This window comes from Rhinopithecus bieti, unplaced genomic scaffold (assembly GCF_001698545.2).
Source record: "Rhinopithecus bieti isolate Rb0 unplaced genomic scaffold, ASM169854v2 scaffold_14229, whole genome shotgun sequence".
NCBI lineage: Eukaryota > Metazoa > Chordata > Mammalia > Primates > Cercopithecidae > Rhinopithecus > Rhinopithecus bieti.
The window spans coordinates 1905029-1918947 of record NW_016807978.1 but is presented as its reverse complement, the minus strand read 5'-3'; the positions used below and the strand labels follow the sequence as shown (position 1 = coordinate 1918947).

At 41.3% G+C, this 13919-nt stretch overlaps 1 protein-coding gene across 1 annotated transcript in view; it reads left to right on the top strand.

The window, feature by feature from the left end:
* NOP58 (NOP58 ribonucleoprotein) overlaps nt 1–3900 on the top strand; it is a 38362-nt gene extending 34462 nt beyond the window's left edge. The window contains 3 exon segments of the mRNA XM_017884368.1: nt 444–577; nt 3092–3231; nt 3620–3900. Of these exon segments, the coding sequence (XP_017739857.1) occupies nt 444–577; nt 3092–3231; nt 3620–3670 (325 nt within the window). The 3' untranslated portion in view covers nt 3671–3900.
* The last annotated feature ends 10019 nt before the right edge of the window (nt 3901–13919 follow it).

The following is a 13919-nucleotide window of genomic DNA, read 5'->3' as shown; positions in this document are numbered from 1 at the left end:
AAAATTTTTTTAAAAAGTTTGTTTTAAATTTTTTTTTTTTTTTTTTTTTTTTTTTTTTTTTTTTTTTTTCATTTAATTGCGCAGTGTTCTGAAAGTTGGATTGGTTCATTTTTCACTTTCTAGTTAGGTGTGAAGACATTTTCTCCTTTCATTTCCCCCATGCTGATTGAGTGTTTTCCTGTACCATAGTAACTACATTGATTACTAAATCAGAATTCATTTAGCTCACCACTTCTCTTGAATGTGATTGACCTACTTGAAAAATATTAATACCTTTAACTTTTGGAAACTATTAGTCTTCATAAACTACCCCAAAGCCACTAAAATGAAACAACATTGTGTGCTTATGTAAGTATTATCTAATGGCATTTTCTTTATCTCTTGAGAATTATTTCAATTACAGATACTTGTAGAGATTTTCTAAAACTTTTTGGGTCTTTCAGTGAAGTGAAGACGTATGATCCTTCTGGTGACTCCACACTTCCAACCTGTTCTAAAAAACGCAAAATAGAACAGGTAGATAAAGAGGATGAAATTACTGAAAAGAAAGCAAAAAAAGCCAAGATTAAAGTTAAAGGTTAGTTTGAATTTTTTTTAACACAACTTATACTCATTTCTTTAGAACTATGGATTTTGTGAGTCTTACAAGTAAGTACATGCCATTGCACTTCATTATAAAACTGCTCGTTGAACGCTAATGGTGTTTTAATAATGCCATGATGTTCTCTGGGAATAGTTATGATATTGTGAAATTTATCAGACTTCACAGAGGAAATGTGAGAAGTTTAGTCAAATTAGGTATTTTACTAAGAGTACCAAAACTTCAGTTTCTACTACGTGAACTATTTTGAGAATTAAGAGAAAAAAGGAATGTGTTTTCTAAATTGGTTGTTGAAAATTTTTTGTTTTATAGTTAAGAATGAATATGGAATTCATGGAACAGTGATTTTCTTCATTGTTTCTGTTATATGGAGTGGACTAGAAGGAACACATACTGGTAGCCTGCCGTCATAGTTACAATATCTAGTAGGTGCTCACCAGTTAACTAGGCTGTCTTGTGAAGTTGATAAGCAGGGGCCCCATTATTAGTTAAACCTGGGTTTCTTGAACACCTACTAGCAAGTCTAGCAAAAGAGTAAAGCATTAACACAATGATTGCTTTAACTTGGTTTCTAAGTAGCTTAGTGGTCAAAAGTGTATGTTCTACAAATGTGGATAGTATACTTGATAGAGAAATAATTTATTTAACTTTTATGCTTCTTTTTATTGAAAAGTAAGGAGATCCCTAAACCCATTAGTAGCATTTGAGGCACCAAACTCTGTCTTTTGTATCCTCAATTGTGTATCCAACAAGCTTTTCCGATTTATCTGTCAATTTTTCATCCCACAATTTTCCCCCCTCTTCCCCCCCGGCCCAAGACAGAGTCTTGCTCTGTCACCCAGGCTGGAGTGCAGTGGCACGATATCAGCTCACTGCAACCTCTGCCTCCCAGGTTCAAGTGATTTTCCTGCCTCAGCCTCTTGAGTAGCTGTGATTACAGGCACGCACCACCATGCCCGGCTAAATTTTTTATTTTTAGTAGAGACAGGGTTTCACCATGTTGGCCAGGCTGGTCTCAAAATGCCTGACCTTGTGATCCACCCACCTTGGCCTCCCAAAGTGCTGGGATTACAGGTGTGAGCCACCACACCCAGTCCTCCCCCATCTTCTGTATGTGACGATTCCAGTTGCTTTGGCCATCAACCTTGACTTTTTTCTCATAACTCAAATCTAGTCTGACAGCAAATCCTCTCAGTTCTACTTGAAAGCATGTAGTAGCCACAGTGGAACCACCACTAGCTTTTTAAATCTAAATTTGTTCCAGCCATACTGGCCTGCTTGCTATTTCCTGAACCTGTTTTCCATCCAGTTATCCCGTCTGCCCTCCAAAAAGCCTTAAGACTTAAGCATCTGCTCTTCTCTACCTGGAATATTTTCCCTCAAGATATATGTATCATTCATTCACTCCCTCACCTCTTTTAGGTGTTTGCTGACCATTCTGCCTAAAATGGCCATATATACTGCCCTTATCCAACATTCCCCTTCCTGCTTTGTTTTTATTCTTATCACTTTAATATCTATTATGTAATATATCATTTATGTCTCTCCACTCTGCCACTAAAATAAAGATTCATAGGGAAATGAATATTTTTGCCTTTTGTGCCTTGCTCGAATTTATGCCAGAACAGAGTCTGGCATAAATATTATTTGGTTGCTGAATTTCTCTCTCTCTCTCTCTCTCTCTTTTTTTTTTTTTTTTTTTTTGAGACAGAGTCTCCCTCTGTCTCTGTCTCCCAGGCTGAAGTGCAGTGGCATGATCTCAGCTGACTGCAACCTCCGCCTCCTGGGTTCAAGTGATTCTCCTGCCTCATCCTCCTGAATAGCTAGGATTACAGGCATGTGCCACCACGCCCGGATAACTTTTTTTGTATTTTTATTAGAGACAGGATTTCACCATGTTGGCCAGGCTGGTCTTGATCTCCTGACCTCAAGTGATCCTCCCGCCTCAGCCTCCCAAAGTGCTGAGATTACAGGTGTTAGCCACTGCACCCAGCCGGTCACTGAATGTCTAATGATAGCTACGTGTTGAGTCCTTATTGTAATGTGTGCTAAGCATTATACTTAGTGCTTTCTATGCATCATCTTTTTAAGTCTCGGTAACAATCCAGTAAGATAAGACATTCCAATTTTTCAGGGTTGTAGAGAGTAGACTAAACCCAGGCCTTCTGACTTCAGAGTGCAAGCTCTTAACCATTTCTAATATAATTGACTCTCTTCCCAATAATGATTGGAGATCAGAAGACCGTTGTTTTAATCCTGATTTTTATACATGATTTCATGCTCGTGAGAAAATTGCCTGAGCTCTATCTGTATCGTTTGTTAAAGTTAGTGGTACGCCTTGGAGAACCTTCCCAATTATAAAATAAACAAAACAAACATTGGGTAGTTGATGAGAATGACAGAAAAAAAAACTAGGACTCAAACGTTTTTGGAAAGAGTGAGATCTGATACAGTGTTAATTTGTTGTGCCTTTACACTTATCCTATTCAGTTGAAGAAGAGGAAGAAGAAGAAAAAGTGGCAGAAGAAGAAGAAACATCTGTGAAGAAGAAGAAGAAAAAGGGTAAAAAGAAACACATTAAGGAAGAACCACTTTCTGAGGAAGAACCATGTACCAGCACAGCAATTGCTGTATGTTTGTTTTTAATTATCGTTGTTCACTTGGAGGGGCCAGTTCTCCATATTTCAATCTATTTTCTATATCAGAAATGAGCAGGCATTTTAAAAATGGTTTTCATTGATGGGGAGGTAAAAGTGAAATGGCTTTGTTGTATTTATATTATAAAAGGCCATTTCCCAAATCCAGAATTTATTACTAAAAATTGAGTTTGCATTGAGGGGAAGAGTATGATGTGCTGAAACTTACTTTTATAGGTGGAGTTTTTATATTTTCAATTTTAATCTTTTCCCTGAATTTGTTTTCAAGGGAAACAGATTGGTTTTGCATTTTATGAAGAAAAGTGATTAGTCACCCATACAATTACAGCTCTTTCAAAGCATTCTTGTTGGCTATTTTCAGAGTCCAGAGAAAAAGAAGAAAAAGAAAAAAAAAAGAGATAACGAGGATTAACAGAAAGGAATTACAAGTATATCACCTGGACATATCATGCTTAAGATTCAACTGGGAGCATATCAGGGATGCTCTCTAAACTAACATAACCAAGGGAAGGTTCAGTAAAACAAAGTGATTTATCATCTATAACTTCAAACCTATTTGTGTCTTGACATCAACTCTGTTAACCTTATGTCATCATTTCTTAGAGTCTTTGATATACAAATAAAATTTTCTTTGTATTTTAAGACAATTTTGTGATCTCTTTATATCTTGAGTAGAGAATCTTTGGCTCTTTCTGTAGTTTGCTGTGTGATGATTATTGTTTTGATAATTATAACTGAAAAGTGAGAGTTTTTTTGAAATTTGACCTTTTGGAAGGCAGTGACTAAGTGGACCAATTCAAGAACCCTACTCTAATGTGTTTCTTTTGCCTTTTGGACTACTTTTATTTTCCACCTATTATCTTTCTACCTCTCTTTATTTAAAGATTTGTTTCTTGTTCAAATTTTAAAATTAGGTGAGCAAAACATTTTAGTATCTGTTCAGAAGGGTGGGAGACAGTATCCCTACCTTTATTGCTTGCAATTCTAAAAGGCACACCAAAATAATTCTTAATACCCTGATTTGTTTTTAAAGTAGTCAACCTGAAGTGACTATTTTAAAGGTTGTACAAAGTGATCATAAAGAATGGAGAATAGAGAAAAAAAATAAGAAAAAAAAAGTGCCAGTGGGAATGAGGTATAAAAAAGTAGGACAGTAGAATGCCAAAGAGAAATCTTTATTTCTGAGTGGTAGTGTTTAATATGCAAACAGAAGCCTGGTAGACCTTATAGTCATGAGAGTCATGAGTTTTATAGCACTGTTACGTATTGCCAGTTTGTGTATGTCATAGGCATCTTACTAAAGCCCAATTCAGTAAACGCTGTTGGTGGGTAGAAACTAGAATGACTATGGCTTCTGAGTTCCATGTCTGCTTTTCAAGTCAACAGCCCCTCTTTGGTTTTCTCATTTCTAAATCACAGATAATGGTCAATTTTATCTCTCCCAACTGGTTTGTAGAAAATGAAATGATATAAACTTTCAGAGATGTTACTAGGCTTCAAATTTAATTTGCTTGAAGTAAATGTTGATAAAATACATGCAGCCATCCCTAGACAAAATTACATAATAAAGCTGGTTATCTTGTTCCCAGGAGAGCATTGTCATTTTTGCATCACCCACTTGTACCACAGATACATTCCTAATTTAGGACAAAACAGACTTAGTTTATGACTGACTTTTGATGAAAATGGCCTAACCACCTACCCAGATGTACAGTCAAAAGGTTTACATGCAAAACAAGATAGGTTTTTGAGAAACCTAAATAATAAACTTCTAGTTATTTGAATAGTCTTCTGCAGGCCCAGAGAAAGCATACTTAAATCCTACAGCAACCACCTCTCATAAGGGCTGAAAGCTTAACTGTTTAAAAACACTAACCAAAAGGTAGGTTCTTATTCTACTTGGTACTATTGAAGCACTTCTGATGAAGAGCCTTGTGAACTTAGTTTGAAATCGGAAACTCGGGTGAGTTTTATATGCCTAGTTTTGATTAGTACATTTGAAGAATTTCTGTGGCTGCACCGCAAAACTCTGCGGAAAACCTACTGATTCTCCATTTCCCGTCAGAAATGGAAATTTCTATTTTCCAGTTTGAGCTCCTGTATCTGTCCGTTGCCTTCTGGCTCCTCAGCATGATTACAAGGCCTTTGAGTGAGCTGTCCTCTCTCCTCCAACTTCAGTGCTGCCCCAGGGCTCATTTAGAAAAAGATTTATTTGCTGCCCTTGATGGGTTCTCTGATCCATCTGTTGCTTCTCTGTGACCATTTTCAGACTTGGCTCAGGCTCATCCTTTATCCCAGCTGTACATAGAATAACATGGAGTAGGGCCATATGTCTCAAACCCTAACTAGTGTGCATAGGAATTATCTAGAGACCTTGCTTGATAAAATGTAAATCTGATTCTCTATTAGTGCCGCCAGAGCAGGAAAAAAAAAATGCAGGTCTGGGTTGGAGCCCAAGATGTCCTCATTTTTCACAAGCTCGGGTGGTGCTAGATGAGGGTCCATGTGCATGGTAGCGAAGTACTAGGATAAATTACTTAAACTCTCAGAACCTGTTTGCTTATCTGAAACTGGATTTCTCTGAGAATTACGTGAGATAATGCTTGTGAAGAAGTTTATGTGGTAAAGTCAAGATTTAACCCCTAGCTACTTGGGAGGCTGAAGCAGGAGGATCGCTTGAGTCCAGGAGGTTGGGGCTGCAGTGAGCCGTGGTCACACCACAGCACTCCAGTCCAGGTGACAGAGCAAGACTCTGTCTCTTAAAACAATTTAGCCAGGCGCGGTGGCTCATGCCTGTAATCCCAGCACTTCGGGAGGCCAAGGTGGGCTGACCACGAGGTCAGGAGATCAAGACATCCTGGCTAACATGGTGAAACTCCATCTCTACTAAAAATACAAACAAAAATTAGCCGAGTGAGGTGGTGGGCGCCTGTAGTCCCAGCTACTTGGGAGGCTGAGGCAGGAGAATGGTGTGAACCCGGGAGGTGGAGCTTGCAGTGAGCCGAGATGGCGCCACCACACTCCAGCCTGGGTGACAGAGTGAAACTCGGTCTCAAAAAAAAAAAAATTTTTTTTAAAGAAGTGCAGTTGACTCTTGAACAATAAAGGGCTAGGGGGCCTGACCCCTGCACAGCTGAAAATTTTGCATATGACTTATGATTCCCCCAAAACTTAAGTGCTAACAGCCTACTGTTGACCAGAAGCCTCACCAATAACAAAGCCAAAACACATTGTGTGTGTTATGTATTATTTACTGTATTCTTACAGTGAGCTAGAGAAAAAAGTGTTGAGAAAATACTGTTCATTAAGTGGAAGTGGGTGATCATAAAGATCTTCATACTTGTTTTCATGTTGAGTAGGCTAAGAAGAGGAGGTGTTAGTCATGCTATCTCGGGTGGCAGAGGCGGAAGAAAATCTGTTATGTGTCAAGGATCAGCTGTAAATTAGAATGGTGGTTCCTAAAACACCTGGAGGTTTAAAGAGTAAATGTCTGATTTAGTGGGTATAGGGTAGAGCCCAAGAATTTCCATTTGTTACAGATTCCAGTTGTTAGTTGGGGGACAGTACCTGGACCACTGTACTGCAAGGACTCCCTTCTTTTACCTTGCCTAGCCCTATAGTTCTCCAAACTAAAACCTAACTTGATGGTCAAGAAATCAGGCCTGCCCATTTTGTCCACATGAAAAGCACCAGAAAACCAGCGTCAGGCCTGAGTTGTGCTGTTGCACTGTAGGTAATTGAGCGCCCCAGAGGGCTAGACAATCAGATCAATGCTCTTCCTACATAGATAATGCAAGCTTGAATGGGCACAAGAAATAATTACTAGCATTGTTTCCTGGCTATAAGAATTTGCTTTTGAAGGGACAAACTTAATTGCTGATACTGCAGATGTTCTATGTATATTTAGTATTAAATAAAAGGGAAAAAACTCAGTCTTTTTGTTTCTTTTTTTGAAACGGAGTTTTGCTTTTGTTGCCCAGGCTGGAGTGCAATGGCACGATCTCAGCTCACTGCAACCTCTGCCTCCCGGGTTCAAGCAATTCTCCTGCCTCAGCCTCCCGAGTAGCTGGGATTACAGGGATGCACCACCAGGCCTGGCTAATTTTCTATTTTTAGGACAGATGGGTTTTCACCGTGTTGGTCAGGCTGGTCTCAAACTCCTTACGTCAGGTGATCCACCCACCTCAGCCTCCCAAAGTGCTGGGATTACAGCCGTGAGCCACCGTGCCTGGCCCCATTGTGTTTATTAAAGTTTGTGAAAACAATACCAGAATTAAAGCACCATACAATGTACAGCAAAAAGTGTACATGCAATGCAAAATCATCTGAAAAATGTCAGAAGATAAATTCATGCCCTAGTCCTGACATTGTGCATGTGGCTGAGCATTGCTTAGTCTTGCTTTAATTAGCTAAAATTCTAAGGAGCCTGATATGACTAGTTGAAAGAAAATTATCAATTTAGCATCAAATTTTTATTTATACTAGACTCCCCATATCTTCATATCCAAGTGTCTTCTATTTAGTATTTTTGAGTACTTCCAATTTTTTTTTTGTAGGCTGCAGTGAATGCCTTTGAACATTTATCTATCTTCATGTATTTGCATTTCCATAGGATAATTTTTAGATGTAGAATTACTATGTCAAAGGGATTATAAGTGTAAAATAATGTCAGTTTGCCTCCAAAAGAATGTTGTAATTTACACTCCAATAGCATTAAGAGAAAGCTCATATGTCAGGAACCGTCTCATAATCATCTTTTTATTAGCATCTATTCCAGTCCCCTGCTCACTAGTGGTTTTTCATATAGTAGTAAACAATGTTTTAAAATACTAATTTGAACTTAGTGGCTTAAAACCTGGATAATTTTCCTCTCACAATTCTGTGGTCCATGATGTACGAGAAGATTCCATTTATCAGTACAGCACTGAAATCATCTTCAAGATTATATACTCCCACCTAGCCTTGTGCTGCTAACCCAAAGGGTATTTGTGTAAATAGAGAAATATTTATTTTTTTAAAGATGGGGGTCTCACTATGTTGCCCTGATCTTGAAATCCTGGCCTCAAGTGATCCTTCTACCTCAGCCTCTGGAGTAGCTGGGACTACATGCACAAGCCACTGCACCAACTGTTGGAGCATTTTAGTGGCCTGAAGATCATTGGAATCTTGTCATTGGAAAAAATAAATAGTTTGAGTCTAGCAGTGAGTTGTGCTTGCTACCCCTTGGAGTAGCAGCTCACTGGAGGTGCTACTCACTGTAGCAGCTTTGGAGTAGCAGCTGGAGTAGCAGCTCACTGGAGGTTTCTCACGAAGCCTGGGGACCCAAGGCTGGTACTTGCTACTTTGATTTAAACCAAGCCCCCAAACCTGGCAAGCCACCAAGCAGTAGCTAGCTTTGGAAGTGGCTGCCTGGAAATTCCTGGCCTACAGTGTTGAGACAAAGGGCCCCTAGTACTCAGCTGGTCATGACATCCATTTGCATACCAACTCCTATGTCATAGCAGCAAATGCAGCCTTCAAAGTTGGAAGGTAAACTGTTACTAGGATAGCTGTGAATATATCCTGTATAAAAGTAACCAAAGCTGAACAAACTCTCATAAGAACTACAGCCCTTGATTACTCAAGGTGTCACAATACTTGATAGCTAATGGCTGTAAATGAGACAGCAAGGAGCATGACATCACATTCATCAAAGATTTGATCTGTTGTCAGGGGAATAGGAGATTTTAGAGTTAAAAGGAATCCAGGAAATCACCTATATACAATGAAGACTCAGACCCAGAGAGACCTTTATACATGCACCCAGCGTGCTGGTGTATTCCAAAGACATTAGGCCTGTCTTTTCTCTTAGAGAACAATTTCTTTTCTTTTTTCCTTTTTTTTTTTTTTTTTTTTGAGAGGGAGTTTCACTCTTGTTGCCCAGGCTGGAGTGCAATGGTGCCATGTTGGCTCACCGCAACCTCCGCCTCCCAGGTTCAAGCGATTCTCCAGCCTCAGCCTCCCTAGTAGCTGGGATTACAGGCATGTGTCACCATGCCCGACTAATTTTGTATTTTTGGTAGAGACGGGGTTTCTCCGTGTTGGTCAGGCTGGTCTCAAACTCCCGACCTCTGGTGATCCGCCCACCTCAGCCTCCCAAAGTTCTGGGATTACAGGCATGAGCCACTGCGCCCAGCCAAAAGCAATTTCTTTTATTGAAAGTTTACACATTTAATTCAGCTTTTAGGTTGGTCTTTTAGGTTTCAGTTTACAGAAAAAGCATCATAGGAAACAATCAGATCCAAAATGTGCAATGTTAAAGTTGAATAATTAAGAACGCAGGGGACAGAGCCAGCTGAGGTGACTCACGCCTGTAATCCCAACACTTTGGGAGGCCGAGGTGGGCGGATCACTTGGGGTCAGGAGTTCGAGACCAGCCTGGCCAACATGGCAAAACCCCATCTCTGCTAAAAATACAAAAATTAGGCGTTGTGGCACACGCCTGTAATCCCAGCTACTTGGGAGGCTGAGGCAGAAGAATTGCTTGAACCTGGGAAGCGAAGGTTGCAGTGAGCCGAGATCACACCACTGCACTCCAGCCTGGGCGACACAGTGAGATTCCATCTCAAAAAAAAAAAAAAAAAACCAGTGCGGGAGAAGGGCAGGCCTAGTGGCTCACGCCTGTAATCCCAACACTACTTTGGGAGGCCAAAGTGGGCATATCAGTTGAGACCAGGAGCTCCAGACCAGCCTGGGCAACATGGCGAAACCCCTTAATACAAAAGTTAACGAGCCATTGTAGTGTACGTCTGTAGTCCCAGCTACTTGGAAGGCTGAGGTGGGAGGATCACCTGAGACCAGGAAGTTCCAGGCTGCAGTGAGCCGATATTGCGCCACTGCACTCCATCCTGGGTGAAAAGGCAAGACCCTGTCTTAAAATAATAATAATAATAAATTTTAAAAAAAAAGGTGCAGGGATTTCATTGTGATTGCTTCTTAGGAATTACATTCTGAGAATTGAGTGTGGGATGGGGGATAAGGGAGTACTGGTTTCATTGTATCTTAGTAGCAGTTGTCTCAGTCTCTAAACTATGTGTATGGATTGCTTAGATTTGAAAACTTTTAAAAAATTTATTCTTTTTTTTTTTTTTCTTTTGAGATCGGAGCGTCGCTCTGCCTGCCCAGGCGCGCGAGCCAGGGCGCAATCTCGGCTCCACTGAAATCTCCGCGCCCTGCCAGTGTTCACCTATTCTCAAGCCTGCCTCAGCTACTAGTACAGGACGTACAGCTGCCCGGGCCACCCGATACAGGCCATGAGCCCTGCACCCGGCTGTCCTTAGTTTTTAAAGATTGCAAGCTGGCGGCAACGCAAGTATCACTGGATGTCTATAATCTATATTTGTTTTTGTACATTTATGCTACAGAGACGGGATTGACCTGTATTGGAATATATAGCCAGGATGGTCCGATCACCTGACCTTGTAGATCCGCGATAAGCAAATACAGCAAAATGTTCATAGCCGGCCTGATAATGAGGCCTCGTGTGCGGCAAATAGGAACTGTGAGTTAACATGCGCGCATGAGCCACCCGCACCCGGCCCTAAAAAAATTATTCTTAAACATGGGTATGAGGAAGAGGGGCTGTTTAGATCAGAGGTGGGCAAAGGACAGCCTGAGGTTCAGATCCAGCCCACGGCCTGTTTTTGCAAGTAAAGTTTTATTGGAACACAGCCGTGCCCATTCCTTTAAGCTGTCTGTGTCTGTACTGTTCATGGCTGTATGCTCCAACAGCACAATTAGGTATTAAAAAGGACTATGGCCTGCAAAACCTGAAATATTTACTGTCTAATCCTTTACTGGAAAAATTTTCTAACCACTGTTTTGGATTAAAAGGCACTTAAAGGTCAAATGCAATGTGTAAACCTTGATTTATCCTGATTTCAAAACATGAAAGATATAAAAGATATTCTGGGAACAGTTAGGGAGGTTCTAATATAAACTGGATATTACATGACTTTAGGGAGTTATAATTACTTTTAGATGTGATTAGGCTACTGGGGTTATGTAGGATAATGTCCTTAGTTTTCTTTTGGTTTTTTTTTGAGATGGAGTCTCACTCTGTCGCCCAGGCTAGAGTGCAGTGATACGACCTTGGCTCACTGCAACCTCAGCCTCCTGAGTAGCCGGAATTACAGGCATGCGCCACCATGCCCTAATTTTTGTATTTTTACTAGTGACAGGGTTTCACCACGTTGGTCAGGCTGGTCTCAAACTCCTGACCTCGTGATCTGCCCTCCTCAGCCTCCCAAAGTGCTGGGATTACATCCATGAGCCACTGTGCCGGCCGTCCTTAGGTTTTTTTTTTTTTTTGAGATGCAGTTTCACTTTTGTTGCCCAGGCTGGAGTGCAATGATGCCATCTCAGCTCTCCGCAACCTTCGTTTCCCGGGTTCAAGCAATTCTCCTGCCTCAGCCCCCCGAGTAGCTAGGACTACAGGTGCCCCCCACAACGCCCAGCTAATTTTGTATTTTTTAGTAGACACAGGGTTTCTCCATGTTTGTCAGGCTGGTCTCGAACTCCCGGCCTCAGATAATCCACCCACTGTGGCCTCCCAAAGTGCTGGGATTACAGGCATGAGCCACTGCACCCGGCCTGTCCTTAGTTTTTAAAGATGCAAGCTGTTGGGAAGAAGTATCCTGATGTCTATAATTTGTTTTGCAGTGCTTCAGCAGAGATTATGAATATAAATAGATGAAGCAAATACAGCAAAATGTTCATAGTTGTTGAAATATGTGGTGTGGGTATATGAATGATCATCATACTATTTTCTCCCTTTTTATTCCTGAATGCTTGAAATGATCATAAAGTCTTATTTTTTAAAGCAGAAACATGCTATTTATTTTGCTTTAATTCTGAGTTCTTTCTCTCTGAAAACTTCCAAGATCCTTGCAAAGTTCTCGCCAGCAAGTATTTGGGACATCCACTATGGGCCAGGCACTTGCGAGCAGGGAGAACTCAAGGAGAAAGATGCAGGAGTTGCTGACCTCAGAGAATTCACAAAGTGAACCTCAGACCTCAAACGCTCCTGATGAAGAAGGCATGTTCTCACTGAAATAAATAACTGAGGAAGGGGGAATGTAGGGAAGCAGCAGTTAGAGATCGCCATAGAAGGTTAGAATTATGGAAATTAGGAAGACAGAAGCTGTGAGGTCGAATTTGAGTTTATGAAACAGAAATCATTCCTCTCCCTTTCTCTACTAACTACCAAATACTACACATCTGAAGAAAGTAGAAAACAGCAGAAAGAGCTGAATGGGGTGACACTTGCCTATAGTTTCAGCTATTCAGGAGGGTGAGGCAGGAGGGTCACTTGTGCCCAGGAGTTCGAGTCTAGCCTGGGCAACATAGCAAAACCCTGTCTCTGGAAAACAAAAAACAAAAAAGCAGCAAAGCCCACCCCTTGGCAGATAATAGAGTTGGGATCTCCCCACCCCAAAACTGGCCTTCCACATCCTTTAAGCTTTGGCAGTTTAGTACTCACCTGAAGAGCTCTTCTGTGCCACAGAAGTGTAAGGAGGCAGTCATGTGCCTTCTCAGGGCCTCATAAAACTGCCTCTTAACCTGAGCCAAGAAGCAGGGAGGGCTTGGTTTCTAGCAAGGGTAAATGTGCCTGACTCCAGGAAAAGAATCAGTCAGACAACAAATACATCTATTTATAGCCTAAAATCTGCTGGGCCAGCAACATGCTAATAACCAACTGGGCGTGATGGAGAGGCCACAAGCTAACTGTCAGGATAGGAAGAGCCCTGCACTACTGGTCAGAGAAAATATACGTGAAAGTACTGCATAAGCCACATGGCACTATTTAAAATATCCTTGCTGTTATAAGCTGATTTCACTACTTACTAGTTCATGTCCTTAGACAAGTCAACCTTGCCCTTTCAGGCTCAGTTTCTTCAGCTATAAAATGGTAATAATTTTTTGTTTATCTTATAGAGCTCTTAGAAACTCAGATTAGGCCGGGCACGGTGGCTCACGCCTGTAATCCCAGCACTTTGGGAGGCCGAGACAGGCAGATCACGAGGTCAGGAGATCGAGACCATCCTGGCTAACACGGCGAAATCCCGTCTCTACTAAAAATACAAAAAATTAGCCAGGCATAGTGGCGGGTGCCTGTAGTCCAGCTACTTGGGAGGCTGAGGCAGGAGAATGGCGTGAACCCGGGAGACAGAGCTTGCAGTGAGCCGAGACTGCGCCACTGCACTTCAGCCTGGGAGACACCAAGACTCTGTCTCCAAAAACAAAAAACAAAAAAACCCTCAGATTTAAAAAATGCACAGGCCAAACACGGTGGCTCATATCTATAATCCCAGCACTCTAGGAGGCTGAGGTGAGTGTATCACTTGAGGTCAGGAGTTCAAAACCAGCCTGGCCAACATGGCAAAACCCCGTCTCTACTAAAAATACAAAAATTAGCCAGGTGTGGTGGCACAGCCCTGTAATCCCAGCTACTCAGAAGGGTGAGGCAGGAGAATCACTTGAACCTGTGAGGCAGAGGTTGCAGTGAACCGAGATGGTGTCACTGCACTCCAGCCTGGGCAACAGACTGAGACTCTTGACTCCAAAAAAAAGCACAAATTCCTTGCAAACTGAAAAATAAATTTTTTTTTTTTTTTTTTTTT